We start from the raw sequence: 27,639 nt of genomic DNA, 5'->3' as shown, positions 1-27,639 counted from the left end.
AGCTGGGCGTGGCGCCAGGCGGGCGCTGCTGGTGAGTCCCTGGTTGGGACTGCGGGGCTCGGCCATCCACCGGGCGGGGAGGCGGAGGATGGAAGTGGGCTTATCGGCCATTACTCTATCTTGCCAGCAGCCCTGTGGCGACGACAACGATGGACCGGGAGCCGGTGGGCAGTGTGGAAGGAGAAACCGTCGCTGTGTCGGGAGCTGCGGCTTTCGGAGACTCGGAGCGGCAGGTAGGTGGGGCCGCGGAGGCTGAGGCCAGGAGAACCGAGCGCTTCCTCGCCCTGTCAACTCACTACCTATTTGGCCTGCCCGGCCTTCTTCCAAGCAGGCCGCCTGCAGGATGTGAGTTCGGGGCTTCCCCCGCACCATATCCCTGCCTTTGCTCCAAGAAACCAATTCAGGGAAGAAGCGGACGCCTCCGCCCGGTTGGGGCGCCCTTCCTTCACCAGCCCTTTCGCTGGCAGCGCCGCGGACTCTGGGGCCGCCTTGGATTTCCGGGGGGGATATTCCAGCTAGTGGTTGGGAGCGAGAGAAAACAGGCGTGTCTCCAAAAGGCTGTCCTTAAAAGCAGTTGAAAGCCAGGTGACGCAGTTTAGTCACTTCTCAGTTCCCTGTGGAGCCAGCGCCTCCCCTGGCATCTGCCCAGAAGCATTTACAGGCTTTCATTGACTTGATTCTTATAACCGGGCGAGGTGGGTGTTACCCCATTTTACCAACGAAGTGACTAAAACTCAGAGCCGCACAGTTAATTGTAATTCGAAGTTTTCCAATAGCCACAAGAAAGTAAAAAGAAACCGGTGATACTAATTTTAATATGGTGTCTTATTTAACCCATTTTATTAAAAAAATTAACGTATAATATGAAAATTAAGAAGGTATTTTACTTTTTTTTTTTTGAAATCCTGAATATTTTAAGTTAGCAGTCCATCTCAGTTGCGACTGACCACATGGCAAGTGCGCGTTAGCCACATTGGCTTGTGGTTACTGTATTGGGCAGTGCAGTGTAGCGAGTTAGGTAAAGTTTGTGGACATTTGTTTTGGATTGATAGTCTAAATTAGTGGTGAATCTTGGTCTTTGACCAAGTAAAACCAATGAAGGAATTACTTTAACGGGAACCCGCTGACGCGTGTAGTTTTGACAGTTAAAAACCTGGGGTTGCAGGCCTGTGTAAACCCAACTAGTCCAGAGACTGACGCAGTAGGATTCAAAGTTCTACACCATCTCAAAATAAAAAGGGATGGGGGCGCTGGGGTTGTGGCTAAGCGGTGGAGCACTCGCCTAGCACGTGCGAGGCGCCAGGTTGGATTCTCAGCACCACATAAAAATAAATAAACAAAATAAAGGTATCTGTCCATCTACAAGTAAAAGAAAAGGGGGGGGGGGATGGGGATGTAGGGCAGCGTTAGAGTGTTCCTGGGTTCAATCCCCATACTGAAAAACAGAACAACCTGGAGTTGTTAATATTCAGAAATTTCCCAATTCTGTGGGAAAGCTTTTCCAGTGCTTTCAGTTTTGAGACTAAGTACCTGAATTGTTAGTAAGACATCTTCCCCAAACTACAGGTTCTTAAAGAATTGTTCCTGAATGTAAGTATAGCTCATAGTATAATATGCAATTTGCACTAACAGTTTTTCCACATACTAATCTCTGTGTGGATTTTTTTTTTTTCCTATTTGAGCAGGAGGAGGATAATATGCAAGGAGTTCAGGGGACAACACTAATTGATTAACTTCATTTTCAGTTTGAGAGTTCAGGGGACAACACTAATTGATTAACTTCATTTTCAGTTTGACTTCTTGTTGACAGGTATACTTGCACTGAACCTTCAAGGCCACAGAGATTGATGGGCTTTTCCATTTGTTTTTTCTTTTTGTCACTAGAACTGTTTTCACCACTACTTCAGCTTTGTATTAGCTAAGTAAATATAACTGTACTAATATGCCAGATAAATGTTTCAATGGAGACTGTTTTTTTGGTTTAGTGGTGTTATGTAGTTTTCATATTGTTGGTTATAATATTTAAATAGTAAAGAAGGTTGTGGAGCAAAGGGTAAAAATTTACAGGAATATACCTACTGCCCTTTCCTCATATTCTTATTTCCCCCAAATTAACTATTATTTCTATGCATTTCTTTTCTTTTTTATTAAATACAAATGAACTCATACTATACAGACGATTTTAAAATTTTCCCTGTTTATGCCAAGGGTTTGAACTTAGCAAGAGGAAGAGACCAAGGAGGTGGAGATCGGGTGGATGGAAAGGCTGCCATTCTATACTCCTTCCCAAATTTATAAGAACTGACAAACACCAAGTGTCATGTAAAGAAGAAATTAAGAGAGATAGGATCTATGTTTAGAATTAGGTGTGTAATCAGGCCATTTAGTACTGTTGTGACCTTGTATCCAGCAGCCTCTCTGAGTATTTTCAAAGGAGTTAAAATTTCAGTACTACTTAATTTAGCACCTCTATTTACCACACAGAGATGTTAGAGGAACTGTTGGTTTAAAAGAGGTGTCTTTGTTGCTAACTCCCTAGTAGAAGGTGATGCAAAAAAAAATTCCAAGTGTACTATGTGTTTTAAAGAAGTCCTGGGTGCCATGGGAGTATGTGCCATTAAAAACAGGTCCTGAGGATCAAGGTAAGCAGATTTACAATCCAGTTAACCATACAGCATAATTAAATGTTAACAGATATTACATTTCATAATTCCTTGGTGTTATGAAACTCTTCAGATCTTTAGAATTCATTAGTGTAGAATTTGTATAAGTGACAGTAAACAATTAAAATTTTTTATGGAATTTGTATAAGTGAGAGATTTACTATTTACAAAAAATGAGAGTACTTTTTATAATTATTGAAATTTCATACCAAATTATTTTCTGGTTTTACTTGGCAATGTCTAACTCATTGCTTCCTGTCCACTGAATGCAGGTTAGAATTCCACATCATAAATTGTCTTTCATAGACTTTTTACTCGCGCCATTCTGCTTCTTTAAGACCAGGAGTGGACAAACTACAGTCCATGAGACATTTCCAGCTAGCTATCCATTTTATGTAAATTTTATTGGAGCACCAGCCACACCTCTTTTTTAGGTAGTGTCCATGTAAGTGACTTGTCATTGATGTCTGCTTTCACAGAGTTTAATTGTGAAGAGGTTTTCTGGTCTAAAGCCTAAGACATTTACTATCTGGCCTTTACAGAAAGTTTGCTGACCCTGCTTAAAATGATAAACCTAAAATTTGAGATTTACTATATCAAACATTAATTTTAAACTTTTAAAAGAAAGGGCTTAAATAAAATCTCTTTTGTGGGGTGGTGGAGGCAGGTAACCAGGAATTGAACTCAGGAGCATTTAACCACTGAGCCACATCTCCAGCCCTTTTTAAAATATTTATTTATAATTATTAAGAGACAGGATCTTGCTGAGTTGCTTAGGGCCTGGCTAAATTGCTGAGACTGAATTTGAACCTCCTGCTTCAGCCTCCTGAGTCACTGGGATTACAGGTGTGCACCACTGCACCTGGCCCTAATCCTTTTTATTTTTTGAAGACATGATCTCACTAAATTGCTTAGGGCTTCCCTAAGTTGCTGATGCTGGCCTCAAACTTGTGATCCTCCTGCCTTTGCCTGAGTTGCTGAGATTGCTACAGAGAGCTTCTCATTATTTCTCTCCTGGGGGTGACACTGGCAGGGTATGGTATGGTATCATATTATGAAAGATATGAGCTCTATTTACTGACTGGAGATCTAATCTAACTTCTGGCTTTGCTTGGCATAGGAAATTAAGGAATCTAAAAAGCCAAGTCATAGTCCAAAAGGAAACATTGATATCAGGATAACCATAAACTCAAAAACTTTTTTTTTTTTTAAATTTTGAGACAGGGTCTCACTAGGTTGCTTACCATAAACCAAATCTTAGGGGAGACATGAGATTGGCTGTAAGTGCTGGGAACTGAGGGAGTGTGGTACAGGAAAAAGTGGTTTGGGTGAACCACTCTTCCCCATTTTGATCATGATACAATCAGTTCATTGATTTTTACTAAGGGCTAGAATTTGTTTGAACTTTCCAGACAACCTGGAGACAATTTTGAATTTTTTTTCCAGGATAACCCAATGATAAGCCCATGTTATCAAAATTTTCATGATCTGCAGCTTCCTATATCGCAGTTGTTAGTTGCTACCAATGATATCTTTGGGTTGGTTATACCTGGATTCAAATCCTGGCTAATGACTAAACTCACCTTTGGAAAGTAAAAGACAGATAAGAACTGTATCTGTTTTCTGAAAAGGACCTTAGAGAATTGATAGAATACAGTGCATAAAAATAAAGTTGCTTATACTTATATAACTGAGTAATTCCATTCTACTGTGTTTATCAATATAATCACATCTCTGTAACTCCACTTCAAAGAACTTTTGTTGTGGTTGAACAACAATCATGGGTATAAATTACATTTGCCCATAATTATAAGAATCTTTATAGAGATAAAATTTCTGTGCTATGGACTATCCTAGAGAATACCAACATGACTCTAATTATGGCAGTTTTGTAGTCCTATATATCTTACTTTGGTTTAGTTTTTAAATTATACCAGTAATACATGAACATATTCTCATCACAAACCAATAGCAAATGCAAAAAAAAATTAAAAGTTTTCTTGATCACTCACTTGCCTTAACCTTTTTCCCATAACTGAGTTCCTATTTGTGGATGTAACCACAGTTGTCAGGTTTTTCTTCACCATTATGTATTGTCCCTTTGTGAAATTGAGACTTAAGAGTTTAAAATTGAGGTAAAATGACAGTAAACCGAAGCTCTTCATCATCTTCCACAGTATGCATTTACTTTGAATTTGAAACACAACTGCATGTACATGATAAAATTAGTATTTCTCTAGGAGTAAAATTTGGATGTAGTTAGAATTCCATAGACTACTGTACAAGTAGTTTTAAAATTTATACAATTTTTTACAATAAAAAATCTTCTGGAGCTGGGTGCAGTGGTGCATGCCTGTAATCCCAGCATCTCGGGAGGCTGTTGCAAGTGCAAAGCCAGTCTCAGCAACTGCGAGACAAAAAGCAACTCAGTGAGATCCTGTCTATATAAAATACAAAATAGGGCTGGGGATATGGCTCAGTGGTTGAGTGCCCCTGAGTTCAATCCCTGGTACAAAAAAAAAAAAAAAAAAAAAAAGCCTGTTGCTACATGTATACCATTAACTTAAGACATTTGGAAGTTTAGGGATAGAACACCAATGGTCTGCTTTTCAGGTTTGGCTTATAGATGTGTTTTTATTTGACTTGCATAGTATCTAAAAATATTTTTTTCCTAGTTTAAATGTCTTTAGTTGGGGCATGCATTCTCTGCAGGATCCACCCATCTCTATAGAGTTTTACTCATTTTTGATACTTGCTTGGCTCCCAAAGGCACTTGAATTTAGGAGTCCTGTTTTGTGTAAGGAGAGATTTTTAAGTTAAGCTGAACTGTTTTTCTTATGGTCATACATTGTTGAGAGCCACAGACAAGTCAAGATGGCGCCTGGCACTTCGCCAGCGAGCCATTAAGATGATAGAAATTCCTTAATGACTGACTTCTGTGTCTAGATTATGTCAATTAACTTAAGCTGTGTGTAATTATTAAGATGATGAGGATTCCTTAATGACCAATTGATGTATCTGGATGTTAATTGAAACAAGCTGTGTATAATCAGTTAAGTGTATATATACCTCTACTGTCCAACAATAAAGCGGTTCCCGCTGTATCAACCATCAACCTTCACAAGTTCCTTGTCACTGCCCCCCCCCCCCCCCCCCCCCCCGTTATTTTGCCCAGTCAGCCAGACTGCGGCAATACATAGCTAAACTCAAATCCAAAATAATTCCCTAATACAGTTTGCTTATTTTATACACTTAATATGTATATGTGTGCATGTTTTTTTATGCTTTCTACTAATACTTCCTTAATTCTCATTATTGTTTAAAATTATGGGTGTCCAGTACATATTTATATATATATAGCATTGAGATTGCTCTGACTCTAAGTGCTTGATATATACTTATTGACCTAAACAAAATTTTTTATTCTGTTTTCTGTAACCTTGGTGATTATGAAAATTTTTAAAAATTAACTCTACATATATATTATACTCTTATATGATTTAAAAAAAATTACTTAAGGATTGGTTTCTGTTTTTAAGTCCCTAAATTAAACTAAACATTTTTGGTGTGTGTGTGTGCGTGATGAAAGAAAATTTCATTTGAAACTCATGTTTTTAATTTATTATTGATATAGATGAGTAATGAAAGAGGCTTTGAAAATGTAGAACTGGGAGTCATAGGAAAAAAGAAGAAAGTTCCAAGGAGGGTCATCCACTTTGTTAGTGGTGAAACAATGGAAGAATACAGTACAGATGAAGATGAAGTTGATGGACTAGAGAAGAAAGATGTTTTGCCTTCTATTGATCCGGTAGGTTGATATTGGTCATCTTTTGATTAATGAAAACAATTGAAAAGAGGGGCTTGAGAATTAAACCCAACTATATTCTCATTATAAAATTATACATTGTGATTTTGGTAGAAAATTGTATTTTATATAATGTGGATGAAAATATTTCTAGCAGTTGAATAGCCTGAACTATCAAGAGTTCTTGTCACTGTCAAATGATTTATATAAGAATTTTCTCTTTTCTTTCTTTTCAGATAGTATTACTATATGTTATATAGCCTAGCTTTGAACTCCTAATTCTCCTGACTCAGCATCTTGAATAGCTGGGATTACAGGCGTGTGCCAGCATGCCCATCTTCTATAAAAAATATATATATATTTTATTAAATTTCTAGAATCCTAGTTTCTTTTTCTTTTTTCAGTCCTGGGGATTGAACCCAGGGGTGCTCTACCACTGAGCTGTAACACATCCCTTTTTATTTTTTATTTTGAGTCAGGTCTAGGTTGCTGAGGGCCTTGCTAAGTTGCCAAAGCTGGCACCAAATTGCTATCCTCCTGCCCCAGTCTCCTAAATTGCTGGGATTACAGGCTTGCACCAGTGAGCCCTACCTCAGTCCCTTTGAATTGGACCATATTACCCTGATGGTTTCTACTCTAGCACTTAAGAATTGTCAGTTCTTTTTATATGGTCTCAAGTTTTAATTAGTGTGCAGTTCTTAAGAATTTTAAAATTATACAGAAAGGGACTATAAGTTTATAAAACATTTTAAAAAAGGAGTGCTACCCATTCAAGTAGTTGTATTGAGAGTCCAGTTGATCCCATATTTACAATGTGTACTTTCTAACATGCACTATATTAGTTGCTAGTGATATGGCAGTGGGCAATATAAATTTGTTATCCTATGCTAGTTAGAAGATGGACAATAAACAAATGTATACTATAATTATCAGACTTTGAAAAGTGCTATGAAGAAAATAAACCATAGTAACAGGTTAGAGAATTAGTTATATCTAGCTGGGAGCAGTGGTGCACATCTGTAATCCGAGTGACTCGGGAGGCTGAGGATCCCAATTTCAAGGCCAACTTCAGCAACTTAGTGAGACCCTGTCTCAAAAAAATAAAAGGGCTTGGATGTAGCTCAGTGGTAAAGTGCCCCTAGGTTTAATCCCCAGTAACAAAAAAAAAAAAAAAAGAAAAAGAAAGAAAAATCTTTCACCATATTGGAGTATGTTCACAGATGATCTGCATCTGAATCTTGGAACATTTTGATAGCAGAGAACCATGTTAACTACTTCTAGTTGCCATTAATCTTTCTTGTGTTTGTGGACTAAGCATCATTTAAAGCTTGGGTTTGCCTCTCTAGAGTCACTCTTTATTCTTCTGCTTGAGCCTGCATTGTGTTCTGACATGAACTGCATCAGAAGGCTCCCTTGTCTTCTGGCTCCCCCCCCCCTTTTTTTTTTTTTTTTTTGGTGGTGGTTCTAGGGACTAAATCCAGGGTCAGCAGAAAATCAGAGGGCAGGAAAAAAAAATTAAAGTTGTGTTATTTATTTTTCATCATCCAGAATCCTAGGATTCCTTTTATGTTATATGCCGTGGGTAACTGCATGCTCTAAGGCCACAGCTGCTGGGAAGTTTTCTCCATTTGGGCATTCTCTCTGGGTTACCATTAATTGCTGTCTCTTTTTATCCTCCACATATAGGGATTGTCTTAGTCCATTTTGTGCTGCCAATAACAGAAAAATAGACTGCATAACTTATAAGGAACAAAACTTGATTCATTTACAGTTGTGAGGGTGGGAAGTCCAAGACTGGAAGAGAGAGAAGGAGAAGAGAAACTTGCCTTTCTATAACCTACTCCTGTGACAATATTATTAATTTATTCAAGAAGGCAGAGCCCTCATGGTCTCATCACCTCTCATTAGGCCCTACCTCACAGCACTTGCATTAGGGATTAAATTTCCAAGACTGTTTTTGGGGAGCTCATTCAAACCATAGCAGGGCTACTACTAAGGGTTTTCTCGGTTTTTAGCCATGGGTACTTTTGGAAAAAAAAAAATCCTACATTTACACAGACCCAATTAAAACTTGGTATTTAAAGTGAAGATTTAAGATAAATATTCTTGGCGTAAGATACAGATAGAGAATAAGAAATGAAGATCTAAGCTGGGCATAGTGGTACATGCCTGTAATCCCAGCCATTCCAGAGAAAGAGGCAGGAGGATCATAAATTCATAAATCCAACCCAACCCGAGCAATTTCATGAGACCCTACCTCAAAATTAAAAAGGGCTTGGCATGTAGCTCAGTGGTAGAGTAGTAAAGCATTTCTGGGTTTAATCCTAGTCCCTCAAAAACAATTTTTTTTAATTGAATCTAGAGCCTTTACATGCTAGGCAAGAGCTATATCCTAAAGAACTGAATCTTATATGTACTTTTTCCCTATATATATGATAAAGTTTAATTTATAAGTTAAGCACAGTAAGAAATTAACAACTAATAATAAAATGGAACAACATACTGTAATAACAGTGTGATTCTTAAGTTATGTCAGTGTGACCTCTCCCAAAGTTTGGAATTTTCCATTTAATATTTTCAGACCAACGTTGACTGCTGGTAACTGAAACCATGGGAAGTAAAACTGGATAAACAAGGAATACTATAGTCAGAATTCAAAATTCGTAATTTTTGCCTGTCAATTTTTTTAAGGAGAAGGTCAGGTGGTATGGCAGATCTAAAGGGAATGGCACTCTCATATGCTCATTGCTGGTGAATATTGATTGATAAATTCTCCAGATTGAAGTTTTGTGGTATGGGTGAAAAACTTTCTAAATTGATTATATTTTGGGCCTAGTTAATTACACCTTTAAGCCTATAAGGAAATGAGCTTAATAAGCTTAATTATTATAGTAAGTGGGGGAAAAGATAAATATAATAGTATTATAAAATTATAATATAGATAGATAATATAATAGTATTATAAAACACACACACATACACACACATGAAAAAAGTGAAAAGATAGACTAAAATGTTAATGATAAGGGCTGGGGCTGTAGCTCAGAGGTAGAGCGCTTGCCTAGCATGTGTAAGGCCCTGGGTTTGATCCTCAGCACCACATAAAGATAAATAAAATAAAGGTTTTGTATCCATCTACAACAAAATACTATTTTAAAAAATGTTAATGAAGGTGGTGGAAATGGGTGGCTTTATTTTTTAAAGATTTCACTCCATTTTCTAAGTGTTCTATAATAAGCATCACTTTTTTTTTAAGTAAGTTGGATTTATATTTATTTATTTATTTTTATGTGGTATTGAGGATCGAACCTAGGGCCTTGTACATATTAGGCAAGCGCTTTACCGCTGAGCCACAATCCCAGCCCAAGCATCACTTTTTTAAAAAATATTTTTTAGTTGTGGATTGACCTTTATTTATTTATTTATTTATTTATATGTAGTGCTGAGAATTGAACCCAATGCCTTACATATGCTAGGCAAGCTCTCTTCCATGGAGTTACAACCCCAGCCCAAAGCATTACTTTTTATAATCTGAAAAGTTTTAAAACAAGAGGTATCAGGTCTTGTTGGGGAAGGAAAAGATGAATACTTCAAATTTTGTAGGAAAAAAATGAAACATTTTGAGTTTTAGCATTATAAAGTTAAAGCCTCGAAGGACCCAAGATCTTGTCCAAGTTTTGCTATAACTGGGATGGTGGTGGTAGTGATGCTGTAAGTGGAGGCACAGTTCCAGTTTAGACTATTGAGCTATCTCAGTAAGGTCAGGTATAAAGGGCCTTTTAAATTAATTCTGCATAATAGTGTGGGATAATGATAGATTTTATTCAGGAATCTTTATCTAGTTCCTCACCTCTGAAACAGTTCAGTTCTTTAGTAGTCCTAGCTTGGATGTTAGTACTTACTGTCTCTGGAAACAACCCCATAAGAATTGTGGCACTGAGAAGTAAATATATGCTTTCTTTCAAAGCATGCCTTTTTTTTTTTGTACTGGGGAATTAACTTGGGGACCATTACCACTGAGCTGCTTTTCCAGTCCTTTTTATGTTTTGAGACATGGTTTTATAAAGTTGCTGAGGATGGCTTGAACTTGCGATCCTCCTGCCTTACCCTGAGTTGCTGGGATTACAGATGCATTTGACTGCACCTGCTAGCTTGCCTAGTCCTTAATAGTTCCCTTGCCCTTGTCATTTATTTTGTGTTATGGAATTTGGTCTCATTCCTTATACTTCTGCTACTGTCCCATTTGCTGTAAACCATAAAGTCATAATTTCTTAAAACTGAGTCTTTAAAGTAATCCTCACATCAGATATGAGACGTACCTTGCTCTGAATGTAGAAAATACAATATTTAATCCAATGAGTCAATAACATATGTTATTTTTTGGTTGACTCTATTTTTTTTGCTAGCACTACCTCACTTCTATATCTTTTCATATAAACCATCAAAGAAATTGGCATACCTACTTTTCATGGCAAGACTGTCTACTTTTTTTTGGTATCGGGGACTGAACCCAGGGGCACTTAACCAGAGCCACATCCCCAGTCCTTTTTTTTAAAAAATATTTTTAGTTGCCAATGTTTACAATACCTTTATTTTGTTTATTTAGTTTTTTTGTTTTTTTTTAATGTGGTCCTGGGGATCAAACCCAGTGCCTTCCATGTGCGAGGCAAATGCTCTACAACTGAGCCACTACCCCAGCCTTTTTAATATTTTGAGACACGATCTAAGTTGCTTAGGGCCTTGCTAAATTGCTGAGACTATCTTTGAACTTGTGATCCACCTGCCTCAGCCTCCTGAGCTGCTGGGTTTTCAGGTGTGTGCCACAATGCATGGTTTAAAATATCTTAGCTAAAACAATTATGGACAAGTTTATCTTTCCTCCCAAGAAACAATATTAAAGTAATTGTTAATGTATTCGATTTGCAGGCTTTATACTATGTTCCATGTTTTCTTTTCTTTCTTTTTTTTTAATTTTTGAGATGGGTTTTCACTATGTTGCTCAGGCTGTTTTTAATTCTTGGACTCGAGGGATCCTTCTGCTTCAATCTTCCATACCTGGTTTTTTGTTTTTAAATGGTACTGGGGATTGAACCCAGTGGTGCTCCACCACTGAGCTAAATCCCCAGCTGTTTCTTATTTTGAGATTGCCCAGGCATGCCCTTGAACTTGCAGTCTCCCCTCTTGCCTCAGGCTCCAGAGTAGCTTCAATGTTTTCTTGTGATAAAGGAAAATATTGGTACAGTGAAGGATATCTGCATTAATTATGAGTTTTATCAGAGGCAAACTGTCATCTATTTGGCAAGTACTTCATAAAAGCACTTTATGGAGGTACGTGGTGTAGACTGCATTCTGTCTGTGGCCCTGAACTACCAAATACACACTGAAGTGGTCTTGGGTTGTATATTCTAGTCCCTTTTTAATCTTTAAGGAAACAAATAACTCATCTTTCCACTTGTCTCTCATATTCTCATTATTAAAAGCTCCTTTGGTGTACCCTTACTTATCCTGCTTCAACTCCCTACTCCTTAACTCCCCCACTGTAATATAAGTGTGTTGGATTGTGTGATTCTTATGGTTCTCTTGATTTTTATATCATCCCTGGTGTTGTGCTTATGAACATTTAAGATAAAAAAGCAAGACAGGAGAAAGACTTCAGATTATCATCAATTTGTAAATAATCTAGACTGAATTATTAACTTCATTTCAGTGGCTGCATCTTTTTTTTTTTTTTTTTTTTTTTGGTTCTTCTGTGGGCTTAAGGTCGGTAGTAATTAGATGGGCAAATGTAAAATATCTTCGTGGAATCCTGTCTTTAAAGATTTAAAATTTTTGATTGCATTGCAGCATGTGTATATTCTATGTACCTATTTGACTACTTCCTTCTACTTCATTCATAACCAAAGAATGGCTTTAAGTATGAATGTTGCTAATCTGACTTCTTGTTGCAGACAAAACTTACCTGGGGCCCCTACTTATGGTTTTACATGCTTCGGGCTGCCACATCAACCCTTTCAGGTATTGTTTTTCTGTTTGAAAATTGCATAACTGCTGTAATATACTCCAAGAATAAGAACTTTGCCAAGTTTCAAACTTAAGGGAGAAACAAAAGAGATGCTAGCTTGCATTGGAAGATTAATATAATCTAATTTGTACATTCTTCAGCTTCTGGTTTTATTTTTTGGCACTGGGGATTGAGGCCAGAGGTACTTTACCACTGAGATACACCCTAGCACTTCATACTTTTTGAGACAGGGTTTTGCTAAAGTTGTCCAATCTGGCCTTGAACTTGTGATTCTTCTGTCTCAGCCTCCCAAATCACTGAGTTTATAGGAGTGTGCCACTGTGCCCAGTCTGTTAGCATCTATAATGCTACTGTCATTGAGTTTCTTAACTGGTTTTGTTCTTGTTCTATCATGTTACTTAGTCTAAAGCCTGTAGTTTTACTTCATCTATAGTTTTTATTTTAAACTGAAATACATCTTATTTCTGAAGGAAATTAATTATCAACTAATGACTTAATTATGCTAATTTAAATATAGATTAACCATAAAACTTTTCTTCCGCTTCCAATTTTAACTTCTTCATAGCTTCTATTTCAGTCTTTTACTAGAGCATATTGTGAATAGTAATTGATTCAACAAACATTTGCAAGTACTCACTATATGCAAGACAGTCTGGTGTAATGGAAAGAACATGAGTTTTAAACCTAGAGTTCAATTTTAGATCTGCTTTATCAGCTCAGCTTAGACAAGTCCTTTAATATATCTAAGCGTAACCTTTCCCCATGGCTGCCACATGATAGGCACTAAATGAGAAAGTAACCCCCTTCTTCAGCTCAGTGATAGCCAACCTTCTAAGGTATACATTTTTCTTAAAAGAAATAGACATGTAACAGATCATTATAATTTCTGGCAAGAAATGTTATAACAGAGGGCTGGGGATGTGGCTTAAGCGGTAGCGCGCTCGCCTGGCATGCATGCGGCCCGGGTTCGATCCTCAGCACCACATACCAACAAAGATGTTGTGTCCGCCGAGAACTAAAAATAAATATTAAAAAAATTCTCTCTTAAAAAAAAAAAAGAAATGTTATAATAGAAATGTGAACAGACTGTTGCTGGGAGCCCAAAAAATGCTACTAATGCTTCTTAGAGAAATGAGGAAAGACAAATTGGGTTTCAGTAATCTCCTTGAGCATAGGAACAGTAACTTTTGTATTCTAGTGTCTTACATACAGAAAGTGCTCAAAAAATGTTTATGGAATTTTCTTTTAAATTTTGTGTCTTTAGTGTGCGACTTTCTTGGAGAGAAGATTGCATCTGTTTTGGGTATTAGCACCCCAAAATACCAATATGCCATTGATGAGTATTACCGGATGAAGAAAGAGGTATGTCTCCTTTTTATATTTTTTTTTATTTGGTTTGGTTTGCTATAGATTTGATGGGTTGCATAATAAGCTTATGCAGCTGCCCAAAAGATAGCACCTTTATTTTTTGTGTTTGCTGCTGGGGATCAAACGCAGGGCCTTGCATATGCTAGGCAAGTGTTCTATCACTAAAGATAGCTCCTTTAGTTTATAAAAACAATATACATTTTAGGATTGTTTAAAAATGGAATTTCCTTAAGATCCATGTGCAAAAACTAGTTATGTTTCATTGTGCTAGTCCTGTGTGAGTTGCCTTATATACATTAATCTTCACATACCACTTTTTGAATCATTCTAATTTTAAGATGAAGAAACAAGACTCAGCCTCTGTACTTGGGCATGTAAGACTGGATATAGAAGTGTTATCAAAAATGAATATGTGCCCACTATGAAAGTGCAAAGATGTGAGGACTATTATTTCTGCAGGAGGTAGTGAGGCCTTAGGGTGGGGGATGACAGGAGTTTAGACCTAAAGAATTAGAAAGATTTAGTGCTTTAAGAACATAGGCTTAAGAACCAAAGGCTTTAAACTCAAAATCTGGCTCTGGTACTTCTAACTTCAATTTCCTTATCTTTATAAATGAGAACCACTACCTCTATACTAGGTTTAATGAATTAATGTCTCAAATGCTTAGACTAGCACCTAGTGTATACTGAGCAGCACACAAATAGATACTAGTATCTATTATTCTCCTTCAAGCAAATTAAAAATAGCAATTCAAGTGAAGTTAGTATGTAGAAGTTGTGAAGATTTACACTACAAGCCCTGTTTAGAGCCCCATTACCTCATTAGGACTATTATAATAGCTTCCTAAATGGTCTATCTTAATTCTCACACCCCTAATTAATCTTCCCTGAAAGGTTACTCTGTATTAACTATCACTATCAAAGGGTACAAAACAGATGCCACCTTCTCAATTAATTTAGAGTTGAAGAACTAGAAATTACTTTTATTTTTAAAATTTTTTAGTATTTATTTTTTAGTTGGACACAATATATTTATCTATTTTTATGTGGTGCTGAGGATCAAACCCAGGGCCCCCCACATGCTAGGCGAGTGTTCCACTGCTGAGCCACAACCCAAACCCCTCTTTTCTAAATCTTTATAGTACTTATTTGTTTTAATACTTTTCACCTGTCTTAACTTCCCTACTAGATTATAAACCTCTTCAGGGCAGGAACTGCCTTATTTGCCAATTTTTAAATTTAGATAGGCTTAATCTAAATTTTTAAAAAAGCCCCTGTCAAAGTTAATTCAGGACTCATCTAAGCTAGTTCTAGACCATGTTTTAAAAATAACTTGACTTGATTTATATTTTATATAATAACTTTTATTTTTAAATTTTTTTTTAAAGTTGTCAATGGACCTTTATTTTTTTTATCTATTGATATGTGGTGCTGAGAATCAAACCAAGTGCCTCACACATGCTAGGCAAGCACTCTGCCACTGAGCCACAACCCCAGCCCTAATAACTTTTATAATAATTAAAAAAGTATGAAAAGCTGTGGTGAGAGAAGAACTACTGTTCTTTTGGACATTAACATTTCAAGTACTGATATTTCCCATTTTTAGGAAGAAGAAGAAGAAGAAGAAAATAGGATGTCTGAAGAAGCAGAAAGACAATACCAACAGAGCAAGCTTCAGGATAATTCCATTGTTCAGACAGATCAACCAGAAACAGTGGTGTCCAGTTCATTTGTGAATCTTAATTTTGAAATGGAGGAAGACTGTGAAGTAATTATGGAAAGCAAACAAAATTCAGTCTCTGTTCCACAATAGAATGAAATGACTATCAAACTTCAAGTCCTAAAGCTTTCTTTTTTTAATACCAGGAACTTTCATATTTTCTATTTAGTGAAACTTTAATTAATTTATATTTTAAATTATTGTTATCTGGAAACAAGAAATGTTTCTCCATTATTAGGCTTTAACTATCAAAAATCAGATCTGAAATTTATATGCACTATGCTTTTGCTGTATGTTGAAATTAGTGCTTTGGTTTTTTTCCTTTTGCAGTGCTGGGCATTGAACCCAAGGCCTTGTGCCTTCTAGACAAGCACTCTACCACTGAACTCACCCTCAGCACAGTGCTTTGGTTTTATGATCTTTAAAAAAGGTTAAGGACATTCTAGATTCCTAATCAATAAAGAAGAGTTAATTTTCTGTTATTTGTTTAAAAAAAAGGTAAGTTATTGATTTAGGGTAACTGGAGCTGATAATCCTACAGTCTCAGATTAAAATGAGTATTGACCTTTCCCAGATTTTCTCATGTTATGCCTTGCATTTTATGCTTTGCATTTAATTTATTTAACCATTAATTTCATACAAAGCATGATTCACTAAGTGTGTAATAAAAGGAACAAGATGGAAGCACCCTGAATTTTCCTTTTATCAAGAATAACTTTTATGGAAAAGTATCTGAATTTACTACACCAAATATTAAAATATGTGCTAGGGATTGAATTCAGGGCATGCTAGGCAAGTACTCTGAGCAATATCCCTAGCCCTGAGTTTCCTTTTTTAATGAAAGTTGTTATTCAAATTAAATAATCAGCTTTGTTTATGATGTTGACATTATTTAAAGAATGAATTTATTAATATATTTGTATTCAAATGGTAAAACCTAGTGATTATCCACATAGCATCCTCGTTATATCACTCATTCAGCCCTTAATGCCTCAGACAGGCAGAGCAGTTGGGTGGGAATTGGTGTACAGAATAGGTTGAAGCTATCAGAAGTTGTTAAATGTGGTTCAAGGTACATAGTAATAATTAAATTAGTTCCTTATTTCATTCATATTTTGAAGTAGCAACCTGGTTAATTAACCTGAGTTAATTTGCAAACTTTACAAAGTTATATGATATGAAGCTAATTTTGAAAATATTTCTGAACATGTGCAGAACCCCTGAGATGTGTGCATGACTTGATTTACAATTAAATGTGGATAAAGATGAATGCAATGGAGTGTTTTGGAAATATTGACCTTAAAAGCTTTTTCAAGCTGAGTGAGTTGGTAATCCCAGTGATATGATAGGCTAAGGCAGAAGGAAGTTTGAAGCCAGCTTCAGCAATTTAACAAGATGAGTTAAAAAAATAAAAAAGGACTGGTGATGTTGCTCAGTGGTAAAGCTCCCAGTACCAAAAAAAAAAAAGGGCCTTTTCACAAACTTAATACTCAGTGGTTATATTAACAGCCATCTAAATAGCGTTAAGCTTTCAATTTTAAATTTTATCTAAGATATAGTTTAAAAAAACACTCAAAATGTGCAGAAATCTATAACAAAATGTCATAGAAATCTATGTATTGTCAGTGTGTGTGAATTCAGTTCAACTGAAAATTGAAAAATTTCAACTGGAAGTTGAAACATCAAGTGAAAGCTGAAGTTCTTTAAATTCTTCAACTGATAATTGAATTTAGGAAGGATAAACTCTTAGGAATCTTCAGTTATGTAGATTTCAAGGCATGGTGTTTCATACTATGTGATGGTAATAATTTTATTCATGGTTGTAAACTATATAACTTAGTGCTTAAAGGATTCTCATCATTGTGTATAATGTCACCATAAATTAGTTTATTAACAGCTCTTAAATATGCCAGGGCGACGTCACTCTTCCTTCCAATATGTTTTAAACTGAGAATAGTACCTATCAAGTGAGGGCAGGTGTGTTCTAACCATGATCTTCTGAATCTTCTCCTTACAGGTTCTAATGTCTAATATCTAGTTTACCTAGAAACTTTTGTGACTATAGTAGAATGAAGATAGTGACTTTGAAAGGTTTGTTTCTTGAATTTTACTTTCACTACATGCCCAAAGTAGCCAGTTTGTAATGTTTATAGTTATTCACTGTGCCTTACATTTTTATACTTTTTTGTTTATGCAAACTATAAAATTTCCCATAAATGCATTAAATGGTTTGTCTTATTTTAAGCCTCTTTCACTTTTTCCTACTTTTTAACACTTCATGATATTCTGCTTCTAATCTCAAAAAAACTAAACTCAACAATTAGTATAATTAGCCTTTACTTAATTAAATACATTTTCTAACAAAAATCCTTAAATAATATGGAATTAAGTTTTATAAATGTAACTGTGGTATACTGGCTAAATAATGTAGACAGATTTCTTTTTATATCAGTGATTAGTTTTAGTAATTTTTATTGACACATCATCCTATTAAAAGATCATGTCCAAACACTTATAACCTAGAAATAAATGGCTCCACTCTAATGGAAAGTCATTTAACATCCCTGATACCATATAATGTTTTAGATGAAGAATGAAGGTTAAATGGCCCATAATTTAAACCATTCCTCAGATATTCTAATTCTGTATGAGGATCAGAAATATTCCAAGAAAATTTCCTCTATCTCTAAAGATTATGCAGATTTAACTGAATATCCCTGTACCTACTGCAAATCACACTTGCCATATTTGAGCTTGAGCTAAATGAAACCAGAACTTACCTCCTAAATAAGCAGTATTTGGTCCTATTGTTTCCAAACTATATAACAAAATTCCAGGAACCGAAACACTTGCTGTGTTTTTTAGACACATTATTTTATTTAAACCATTTCTAAAGGAGTTCTGCTTCAAAGGTTTCACATGCAGCATTCAAGCATTTTAAGACAGTCTAATTTTTTAGAGATCATGTATCATCAAGGTCTGTAGAATTTTCACTGTCATTCGCAACAAGGGCTTCTCTGTTTTCATAAGTCCAGAAGCCATTCAGATCAATTAGAATGGTAGTGACTGTATCTCCTTGATTACTATTGATTAAATCCTGAAGAGAGATTTTCAAAGGATCCTTTGGTTTTACCATGTCAAAGATTTCATCCTGCAAGAGAAAAATACAGTAAAATCTGATTTACTTGGTATTTATCACAGTGATCTAAAATTCACAGCTGACAGTTAAGCTCTCATAAAAGTTTTTGCTTTACTTCTCTACTTGACAGGCAATCTCCTTTATCTAAAATCACAGAGTCTTACTGGGAGATTCCTGAGCTATGTGATTTGCTATTTCTCATTTTATAGATGAAGAAACTTGGGTTCAGAGTTTAATTCAAGCTACATAGCTAATTAGTGGTAGAACTAGCTAATGCAGTGTTCTGTGAATACATACTAACTTCAAGTACTTTTCTGTTACCTTCTAACTGGTGATGAAAAAACATATTGGTTTGTTTATTTTGGGAGACTCAGGACTGAACCCAGGCAAGCACTATACCACCGAGCTATATCCCCAATCCTTAGTTTACTTTAAAAGAAAAAAAAATCTTGGCTCAAACTAAAAACTTGAATACTTCAGAAATAAGTGACAAAACTTTATTTCCAATACCAATGTCAACTTTTTACTCTAAGGATGAGAGGAGGGGAGATTTCAGTATTAAAGAATTTGTCATCCAAAATGATGCGAAATTGTGCCAAAATGACTAGAATTGATGGAAGAACCACTTGTACAGTAATGAACTGTATACTACATTTATATTATACTCATTTTCTAATATTTTTGAAGTAAAATCATTCAATATTTAGTAGCATTTAAGGAGGCAAATTAAATTTTTAAAAGATTAACAATTCAGGTACATAAACTGTGTAAACTTTTAGTCTTTCCTAGATTGGTTACAGTGTAAAATTTCTATATCTTAAACTTCCTGTTGCAGAGTTTCAAATATGCTTTGTTTAGTTCTTTACTCAGTTGAAACTGGTCAGGGTATTTTATTACACACGTTACCAAACATGAAGAACCAAATGGTACTAGATACTGAAAGTTATTCGGAACTGAACTGGTAAAAATGATTACTAAAATGCTAGGCAACAACAGTGTTTGACATAGTGGTGGTTTTCACATTGTAGGACTGATGTCTCCTTAAATTTAATATATCAAAGCAAGTGGCTCTTTGAGAGATTATACTAAAAAAGTGCTTGAATCTAAGTAGTTCCCAATTAGAACTTGAATTTATAGTGGAATAGACTACCAAAGGATGCAAGCTAAACTGAAAAATGAATGCATGCTTCCAATGAAAACACAAGGTTGACAATACTAAAATTCTGAACTCTACAAATTAATCATGATTCACATGTCTTAATTTCCAATTATCTAAATATCAGTTCAGAACAAGTAACAGTTAATACCCGTTTGGGTATTTGCTTCTTTGGGTATAGTACTTCATAGTACATTGCTTTCATATAAAATTTCATGTTCTACAAATGATTATCTGATATTAACACAATAATGTTTACTGGTAATGTTATATACATTAAAGGAAAAATTAACCTTGACGTCTTGAAATGAAACAGGATCTTGTCCATGGATTTTCATTAGTTCTTGTATGGCCTGTATTTAGTGGAAATAAATCTAAATAAAAAATAAAATTCACAATATCCCCCTTCTCGCCCCAAATATCTTTCTATTCCTTTTTCTTTCCTATCACACCAGAAGCCTTATCATCTCAATCTCTCTTACCTATCTTAATTTCCTTGAGCTTGCTCCACGTCCAGTCAGTAAAATAATAAACACGCTGGTTCTGTGTAACTACTTACCTTTCTACATCTATATCTTAACTATTAAGAACTTCAGGATAAAACAAACATTAGGACTGTGGATTCTTGCTACATTCTTGAATGTTCTCCCACTTCAAATAAGCCCTCAACATGGTCATTATTCTTTTATGGCCTGCTCTTCCTATTTTCTATGAATGCTATTCATACATTCACCATTTAAAAAAAATATTTTTAGATGTAGATAGACACAATACCTTTATTTTATTTTTATGTGGTGCTGAGGATCGATCTCGTGACTCACTCGTGCTAGGCAAGCACTCCACTCAGCTCAACCCCAGCCCACATTAACCATTCTTTAAGACCCCTATCCACCTCCTCCTCCCAACCCTACAGTTTACCTTCTACTTAGAAAAAATGAAAGCAGGCCTCCTTCAGAATCTTCCTTTTTATAAATGACAAGACCAAGAATGACTGTTGTCATTCAGTTGGACTAAAAAATACTTTAGGTGAGAGTCATTAATTTGGAAGTGTTAAGCTTAAAAAATAGTCAATACATGTATTTCAGATTACTCTGGATGTGGTGCCAAGTATCCCCAGTGTATCTGAAGGAGGTAAGAATTTATGAGCACACTGTTAATATAATAGTAGACTTGCACAGCATGGTCACCATCTAAGTCCAGCTTTATCACTGGCATATTAATAGATAATAGCTCTACATACAGTGTTAGGCCGGAGAAACTTTTTAACTTTAACCCAAAGAAACAAGCTTAAATAAACTTTGATAAAATAGATTCATGCATGAAATACTTTTAAAGCAAAATTAAAAGAGGAAAAGAAAAAGATCTTTATGAAAAGGGGTTGAATGTTTAATTCCTAAAAGACATTTTTTTTGTCTGCTGAAGCTCAAACCCAGGGCCTAATACATGCTAAGCAAGTCCTCTATTACTAAATTACCTCCCTATCCCTATTTTTCTTTTTTTTTTTTAATATTTATTTTTTAGTTGTAGTTGCTGGTGCTGAGGATTGAACCCAGGGCCTTGCATGTGCTAAGCGAGCGCTCTACTGCTGAGCCACAATCCCAGCCCTATCCCTATTTTTCTAAGACTGAATTTTCACTTATTAGATTTGTCTGAAATGGGAGGCATCCTTTGATATGATAGTATTTTTTCAGATTAGTGATTAATTTAAGCCCATATCACATTCAATTAGAATTGTTTAAAATTTACTGTGCTGGGGATAGAATTAAGCCTTACAAATGCTGGACAACAACTACCACTGAGCTGCAACTTCAGCTTTGCCTTAAATTTTTAAAAAATGTTTTCTAATAATGAGATTATAATTTATCCTAACATTTGCAGTCAATACTGCCTGAAATTATAATGGAAAGCTTTCTATGGAATATAACATGGAATTTATGAAATATATATTATGAAACCCTAAGGATGGATTCAGAAACCAGATAAAGATATAAATCAGTACCAAAACTTTTTTAAATGGAAAAAAAATCCCTGGGGGCAATGATTTATGACAAAGATTTGAAAATGTCATTGTTTTTTAAAAAAATTTTCTTCCTACTGTTGGTCTTGACTGTATAAAAATCACAAGGTTGGGCTGGGGTTGTAGTTCAGTGATAGGCAAAGCGCTTATCTAGCAGATGTGAGTAACTGAATTTGATCCTCAGCATCACATAAATGAATAAAATAAAGGTATAAAAAAATCACGTGGTCTGTGAAAATATGGTGATGATGCAGAACACTATTGTACAAAACTATTCCATCAAGTAGAAAAATTACCATTCATATTAAGGAATTATGTGTCTTAAGGGCAGAGCATTTCTACTTTTACATGTGTTGGAACTGAATGCTATCAGGTACAATCCAATTCCATTTCAGAGCTCACTGTTACTCTATGATCTGAGACCAACTAAGGCACAAAATAAATGCTTCAGCAAATCTCTTTTGCATAGAAGTGCAGCACACAATTCTGGACAGTTTGAAATTATTTTTATAACATAGCACAAAAGAATCTACAACTAAAGTCTGTAAAGCTTCCCTGGAAAGGAGTTACCTTTTCTGAATGTCTAATTAAAGCTTAGGCTTTTACACAGTAGTTTTTGATTAACCAAAGAATTCAATTTCTTATCTCTAAAGGCTAGTACAGCCCATAATATTTATTATTTCCATACTTTTTAGTATTTACATATAATCAAATTGGCTTTTACTATTAACTTTTTTTTTAATGGAAGGAAAAAAATCCTAACACCAGATTTGATTTCCTTCTGCAAAACAAAAACATAAAAATTTGTTTGTAAATCCTTTGTTGGATTTAAAAACCACAAGTTAGGTAAAATTGTCACTAAGTAGTTAAGTCATATGGTATAATATCTTAAGGAATAATGTTTCTTTACCGAATTGAGACTTACCCTAAAGAAATAATTAAGGGAAAAGACATTGAGATATCCCTTATTCTCAATATCAAGCAGTTTGAAAATATATTGCAAAGCTGCAGGTTCCTTCCTGTTTTCTAGTGCAAGAACAAAATCCAAGTAGGTCTTATAGTCCTATAGAAAAAAAAAAAGATGGTCAGTAAAGGGCTTACTTGAAATTACCTTTTCAAGTAAATGATAAAAGTTATTTTGCAATCCAGGGAGGCAAATTTAAATTTTTTAAGTTAATATTAAATGATAAACCAATTGGCACATTTAATATTAGTTTCTAGAAACTCTAATATCTGCACATGATAGTTTTGGGAATATTTTCTCATGAGATTAGCTGTGTATAATATTCATTATACTTTTGAAATAGTGACTTTTGAAATAGTGACTAAGTTATTATGCATCACCATTAAATTTACATCTTCATTTCAATGTGATTATTTTGAAAAAAATTTTTATCTAGAATGAATAGAACAGTAAACTTATATTGCTGTTTTGAAATACAGTTGTCTGTATTTCTGGATTCCACATCTGTAGATTCAACCAACTGCAGACTAAAAACATGGGGTAATTTAAAAAAAATCACATTTGCATTGAACATTGATAGGTTTTTTTCCCCTTATTATTTCTTAAATAACACAGTAAAAGTTTTACAGTAGCATTTACATTGTATTATATATAATTAAGACATGATTTTAAGTACAGTGGAAATAAGTATGTAAGTTATATGCAAATACAATATTATTACAGAAGGAACTTGAGAGCATTTGCAGATTTTGGTATCTACTGGGGGTCCTGGAACTGATATGCAGGCAGATACTGAGGGATGACTATAGTGTTTAAAAAAAATTTTTTTTTTTTTGTACCGTGGATTGAACTCAGGGGCACTCAACCACTGAGCCACATCCCCAGCCCTATTTTGTATTTTATTGAGAGACAGGGTCTCACTGAGTTGCTTAGCACCTTGCCATTGCTAAGACTGGCTTTGAACTCTCTAGATCCTCCTGTCTTAGCCTCCTGAGCCACTGGAATTACAGGTGTGTGCCACCGTGCCCAGCTGTTTAAAATTTTTACATCAGATGATTTCCAGTAAGAAAATTCTGTTCTCATTAAAAAAAAAAAAAAAAAAGAATACAAACGAAAGCTAGAAAGACATGAACAGAAAGCTTTGTCTTGGAAAAAGGACATTCAGATTACTTGTTTTGTATGATTTTGGGAGATTCTCAAATTAGAAAAAAATTAACATTAGAAATAATTTTGTAGGCTAAGAATTATTCATAAATTATACTGTAAAGAATTAAAGAAATGTAACTTCATCATTTTTTTAAAGAGAGAGAGAGGGAGAGAGAGAAAAAGAGAGAGAGAATTTTTTTAATATTTTTTAGTTATTGGCGGACACAACATCTTTGTTTGTATGTGGTGCTGAGAATCGAACCCGGGCCGCATGCATGCCAGGCGAGCGCGCTACCACTTGAGCCACATCCCCAGCCCCTAACTTCATCATTTTTCACCAGAAATTACTAGTGTACTACAATCCCCTCACTGTCTAATGTCAACAGCTGTGGGAGTCAGAGTTTTGGAGCCTTTTCCCCATTTTTTCTGTTGTTGGCTAACAATGGTATTACTTGGTAAATTCCTATTTTTTTTAAACATTTATTCTTTAGTTGTAAGTGGACATAATACCTTTATTTAATTTTTATGTGGTGCTGGAGATTGAACTCAGTGTACTTTTCCTCTGAGCCACAACCCCAACCCCTTGGCAAATTCCTATTAAAGCTAAATGATATAATACAAAAACCCCATTCTCATCTGTCTGATTATTTCTTAAGCACCACGAGTTTGGAAAACTCATCATACATATCCTTACCATCACTCTCAACCCCATATTAGGGATCACCCAGGGCATTGCAATAGCAAGTGTCAGACAAATGCTATTTTTTCAGCCTTTTTAACAATTTTATTTTGAAACAGGGTCTCACCAAGTTGCCTATGCTTGCTTTGAACTTGAGTTCATCCTTCCTCGGACTCCCAGGTAGTTGGAATTACTGATGTGCACCCCCATGACCCCACACCACATTATTTTTCATAACAACAATTTTGATGTTAAAGGTTTATTTAGAATTTTCCTTTTCAAGTATCTAAAGACCACAAAGAAAAATATAATTGCATACCCCCAACTACATAAGCAGTAAATTCTTTCTAAAATTATACTCTCAGATTCCCAAGTATTTTGAGAAAGAAAATGGCAATTACATTTTATACTAATATAAATAGGTTAATATCAGACTTAAATTGTGGTACTGTTAGATCTGATAATTTAATGACCAGACTATCTACATGAAAATAGTTAATAGGATTAAACTCTCAGATTTCTTTTATTTTTTAGTTTTAGGTGAACACAATATTTTTTTAAACTCTCTTTTTTTTTTAAGAGAGAGAGAGAATTTTAATATTTATTTTTTAGTTTTCGGCAGACACAACATCTTTGTATGTGGTGCTGAGGATCGAACCCAGGCCACACGCATGCCAGGCCAGCGCGCTACCACTTGAGCCACATCCCCAGCCCCTGAACACAATATTTTTATTTTATTTTTATGTGGTGTTGAGAATCGAACCCAGTGCCTCATGCATGCTAGGCGAGTACGCTATACTTGTTCATACTTCTCCACAATAGGAGCATAACAATGAAACAAACAAAATATTAAAATTTATTATCTGTACTGAGCCCATTAGGGAAGTATGTTTTTAAGTGAATTTACCTTACAACCAAAGGTTCTGAATATCAAGTAATTTGATTGGTTTATACTTTTAACTTGTATTAAACTATGATATTAATCTGAATTACATCAACAAAAGTGCTTATGGAAATTGCAGGAGCCTACAATTTTAAAGCTCATCATCAGATCTGAACAATTACCATTTCTCCATCATAAGTGAGACATTCCTGGAAAACACGATCTAAGAAGACGTTGGTCATGGTTGCTGTTCCATAGCGAGACAGTTCTTCTTTACTGAGCATACCATTGTGATCCTTATCAAGATTCAAATACTGGCCTTGGGAAGAAAAATTAAAAGATGCCTATGACCAAAAATTTTTAATTAAAGATAATAGAATAGACATTAATAAAAAGTTCTTATTATTGGTTAATATTTTGATTTTCAAACTATGTTACAGGTAGGGTAGTGGCTTAAGTGTAATAACATCAGCTATTTTTAAAATTTTGATTAGAACAACCATTAAGTTAGGACTGGTCAAAAAAAAAAATCATGAAGGCCAGGGCCTTTGGCTATTTTAATTACATCTTTGTCTTCAGTTTGCAACATTTAAAATATTTCTAGGGTCTAAATTAGATGGAGGGAGGGGTCGAGAAAAAACACTAAAATGCTATCAACTTGGAAGAACAGATCATGGATCCCAAAATGTGTCAGAAGACTACTTTACAGGTTAAATGTGGGTAACATGAAATTTGATAAAAGAGCAAACCAATCTCTAGAACACCTCCCTCTGTGGATTCTGAGAACAGCATTTTATCACAAAGTAAGACAACAGTTGATATTCATAAACAGTGTTCCTTAGTCAATAAGAATCAAATTACATCTGTTCTATTGAAAAGTGTAGTAATTAAAAAAGGATTCCTAAATTAAAATGCTAGTATTTAAACAAGTAAATCTTTAGTAATCTACAATACTGTTATTTAGAAGTTCTGGAGATCAGATCCAGGGCCATTGCACATACTAGGCAGATGCTTTACCACTGAACTACATTCCTAGCCCCAGAATGCTTTAAGACAGACAAGATGGTGTATACCTATAATCTCAGTGACTCAGTAGACTGAGCTAGGAGGATCAAGGTTAGGCAGGCAGGAAAGTTTAAGGCCAGCCTCAGAAACTTAGTGAGGCCCTAAGTAACTTAAGGAGACCCTGTCTCAATAAAAATATAAAAAGAGCTGTAGATGTGGCTCAGTGATTAAGCTCCCCTGGGTTCAATACCCAGTACCCCCCCTCCAAAAAAAAAATACTTTGCTTTTAAGGCAAAATAGTCTATGTATAAAACTGTCTTCTGAGCACCAATGGAGAAATGGATAACTCAAATTTTAGCAATATGATGGAGAACATACCATAAACCCTTAGGGCAGAAGGAGCAGAAAACCAATTTGTTTCTTGACTCTCTTTGGATAGTTCTTCATCCCTTAACTAAAGGGAAAAAGAGACATTAATAGAAAATAGTTATAGAATGGCAGTTATCAAAAATACAATAAGTGTTGGTGAGGATGTGGGAGAAAAGGCACACTCATACATTGCTGGTGGGACTGCAAATTGGTGTAACCACTCTGGAAAGCAGTATGGAGATTCCTTAGAAAACTTGGAATGGAACCACCATTTGACACAGCTATTCCACTCCTTGGTATATATCCAAAGGACTTAAAATCAGCATACTATAGTAACACAGCCACAATGTTTATAGCAGCTATTTTCATAATAGCTAAACTGTGAAAGTAACCTAGATGCTTCGATAGATGAGTGGATAAAGAAATTGTGGTATATATACACACGATGGAATACTACTCAGCATTAAGAGAATAAAATTATGGAATTTGCAAGTAAATGGATGAAGTTAGAAAATATCATGCTAAGTGAAGTAAGCCAATCCCAAAAAACCAAAGGTCAAATGTTCTCTCTGATAAGTGGATGCTGATCCATAATGGCAAGGAGCATAGGTAAAATGGAGGAAGTCTGGGTAAAGGGGAGGGAAAGAGGGTGGAGGTATGGAGGCAGGAAAGATGGTGGAATGGGATGGACATTGTTACCCTA

At 35.3% G+C, this 27,639-nt stretch overlaps 2 protein-coding genes across 4 annotated transcripts in view; one reads left to right on the top strand and one right to left on the bottom strand.

Annotated features, from left to right (window-relative positions):
- Window positions 1–88: 88 nt before the first annotated feature.
- On the top strand, window positions 89–17,804 carry FAM177A1 (family with sequence similarity 177 member A1; the record flags this gene model as incomplete). Its single annotated transcript, XM_081291195.1, is given in 7 exon segments — window positions 89–111; window positions 113–233; window positions 1,567–1,590; window positions 6,298–6,471; window positions 12,417–12,483; window positions 13,755–13,852; window positions 15,465–17,804. Coding segments are annotated over 7 exon segments (714 nt in total). The 3' UTR covers window positions 15,672–17,804.
- The window catches only part of PPP2R3C (protein phosphatase 2 regulatory subunit B''gamma), a 37,947-nt gene continuing 27,235 nt past the window's right edge, over window positions 16,928–27,639 (bottom strand). For 2 of the 3 annotated variants that reach the window (XM_081291192.1, XM_081291191.1), the window contains exons 9-13: window positions 26,946–27,021; window positions 25,745–25,881; window positions 22,816–22,953; window positions 20,167–20,226; window positions 16,928–18,729 (exon numbers count right to left, since the gene is read on the bottom strand). In XM_081291192.1, the coding sequence (XP_081147318.1) occupies window positions 18,541–18,729; window positions 20,167–20,226; window positions 22,816–22,953; window positions 25,745–25,881; window positions 26,946–27,021 (600 nt within the window). In that variant the 3' untranslated portion in view covers window positions 16,928–18,540. The remainder of the gene's footprint in view (window positions 18,730–20,166; window positions 20,227–22,815; window positions 22,954–25,744; window positions 25,882–26,945; window positions 27,022–27,639) is intronic. The other variant, XM_081291193.1, reaches the window with a different exon arrangement.

The sequence above is a fragment of the Spermophilus citellus genome, assembly GCF_964194105.1.
Source record: "Spermophilus citellus genome assembly, chromosome: 4".
NCBI classification, from domain to species: Eukaryota; Metazoa; Chordata; class Mammalia; order Rodentia; family Sciuridae; genus Spermophilus; species Spermophilus citellus.
Note: the sequence above shows the minus strand (reverse complement) of the source record. Positions and strands in the feature narration are given on the sequence as shown.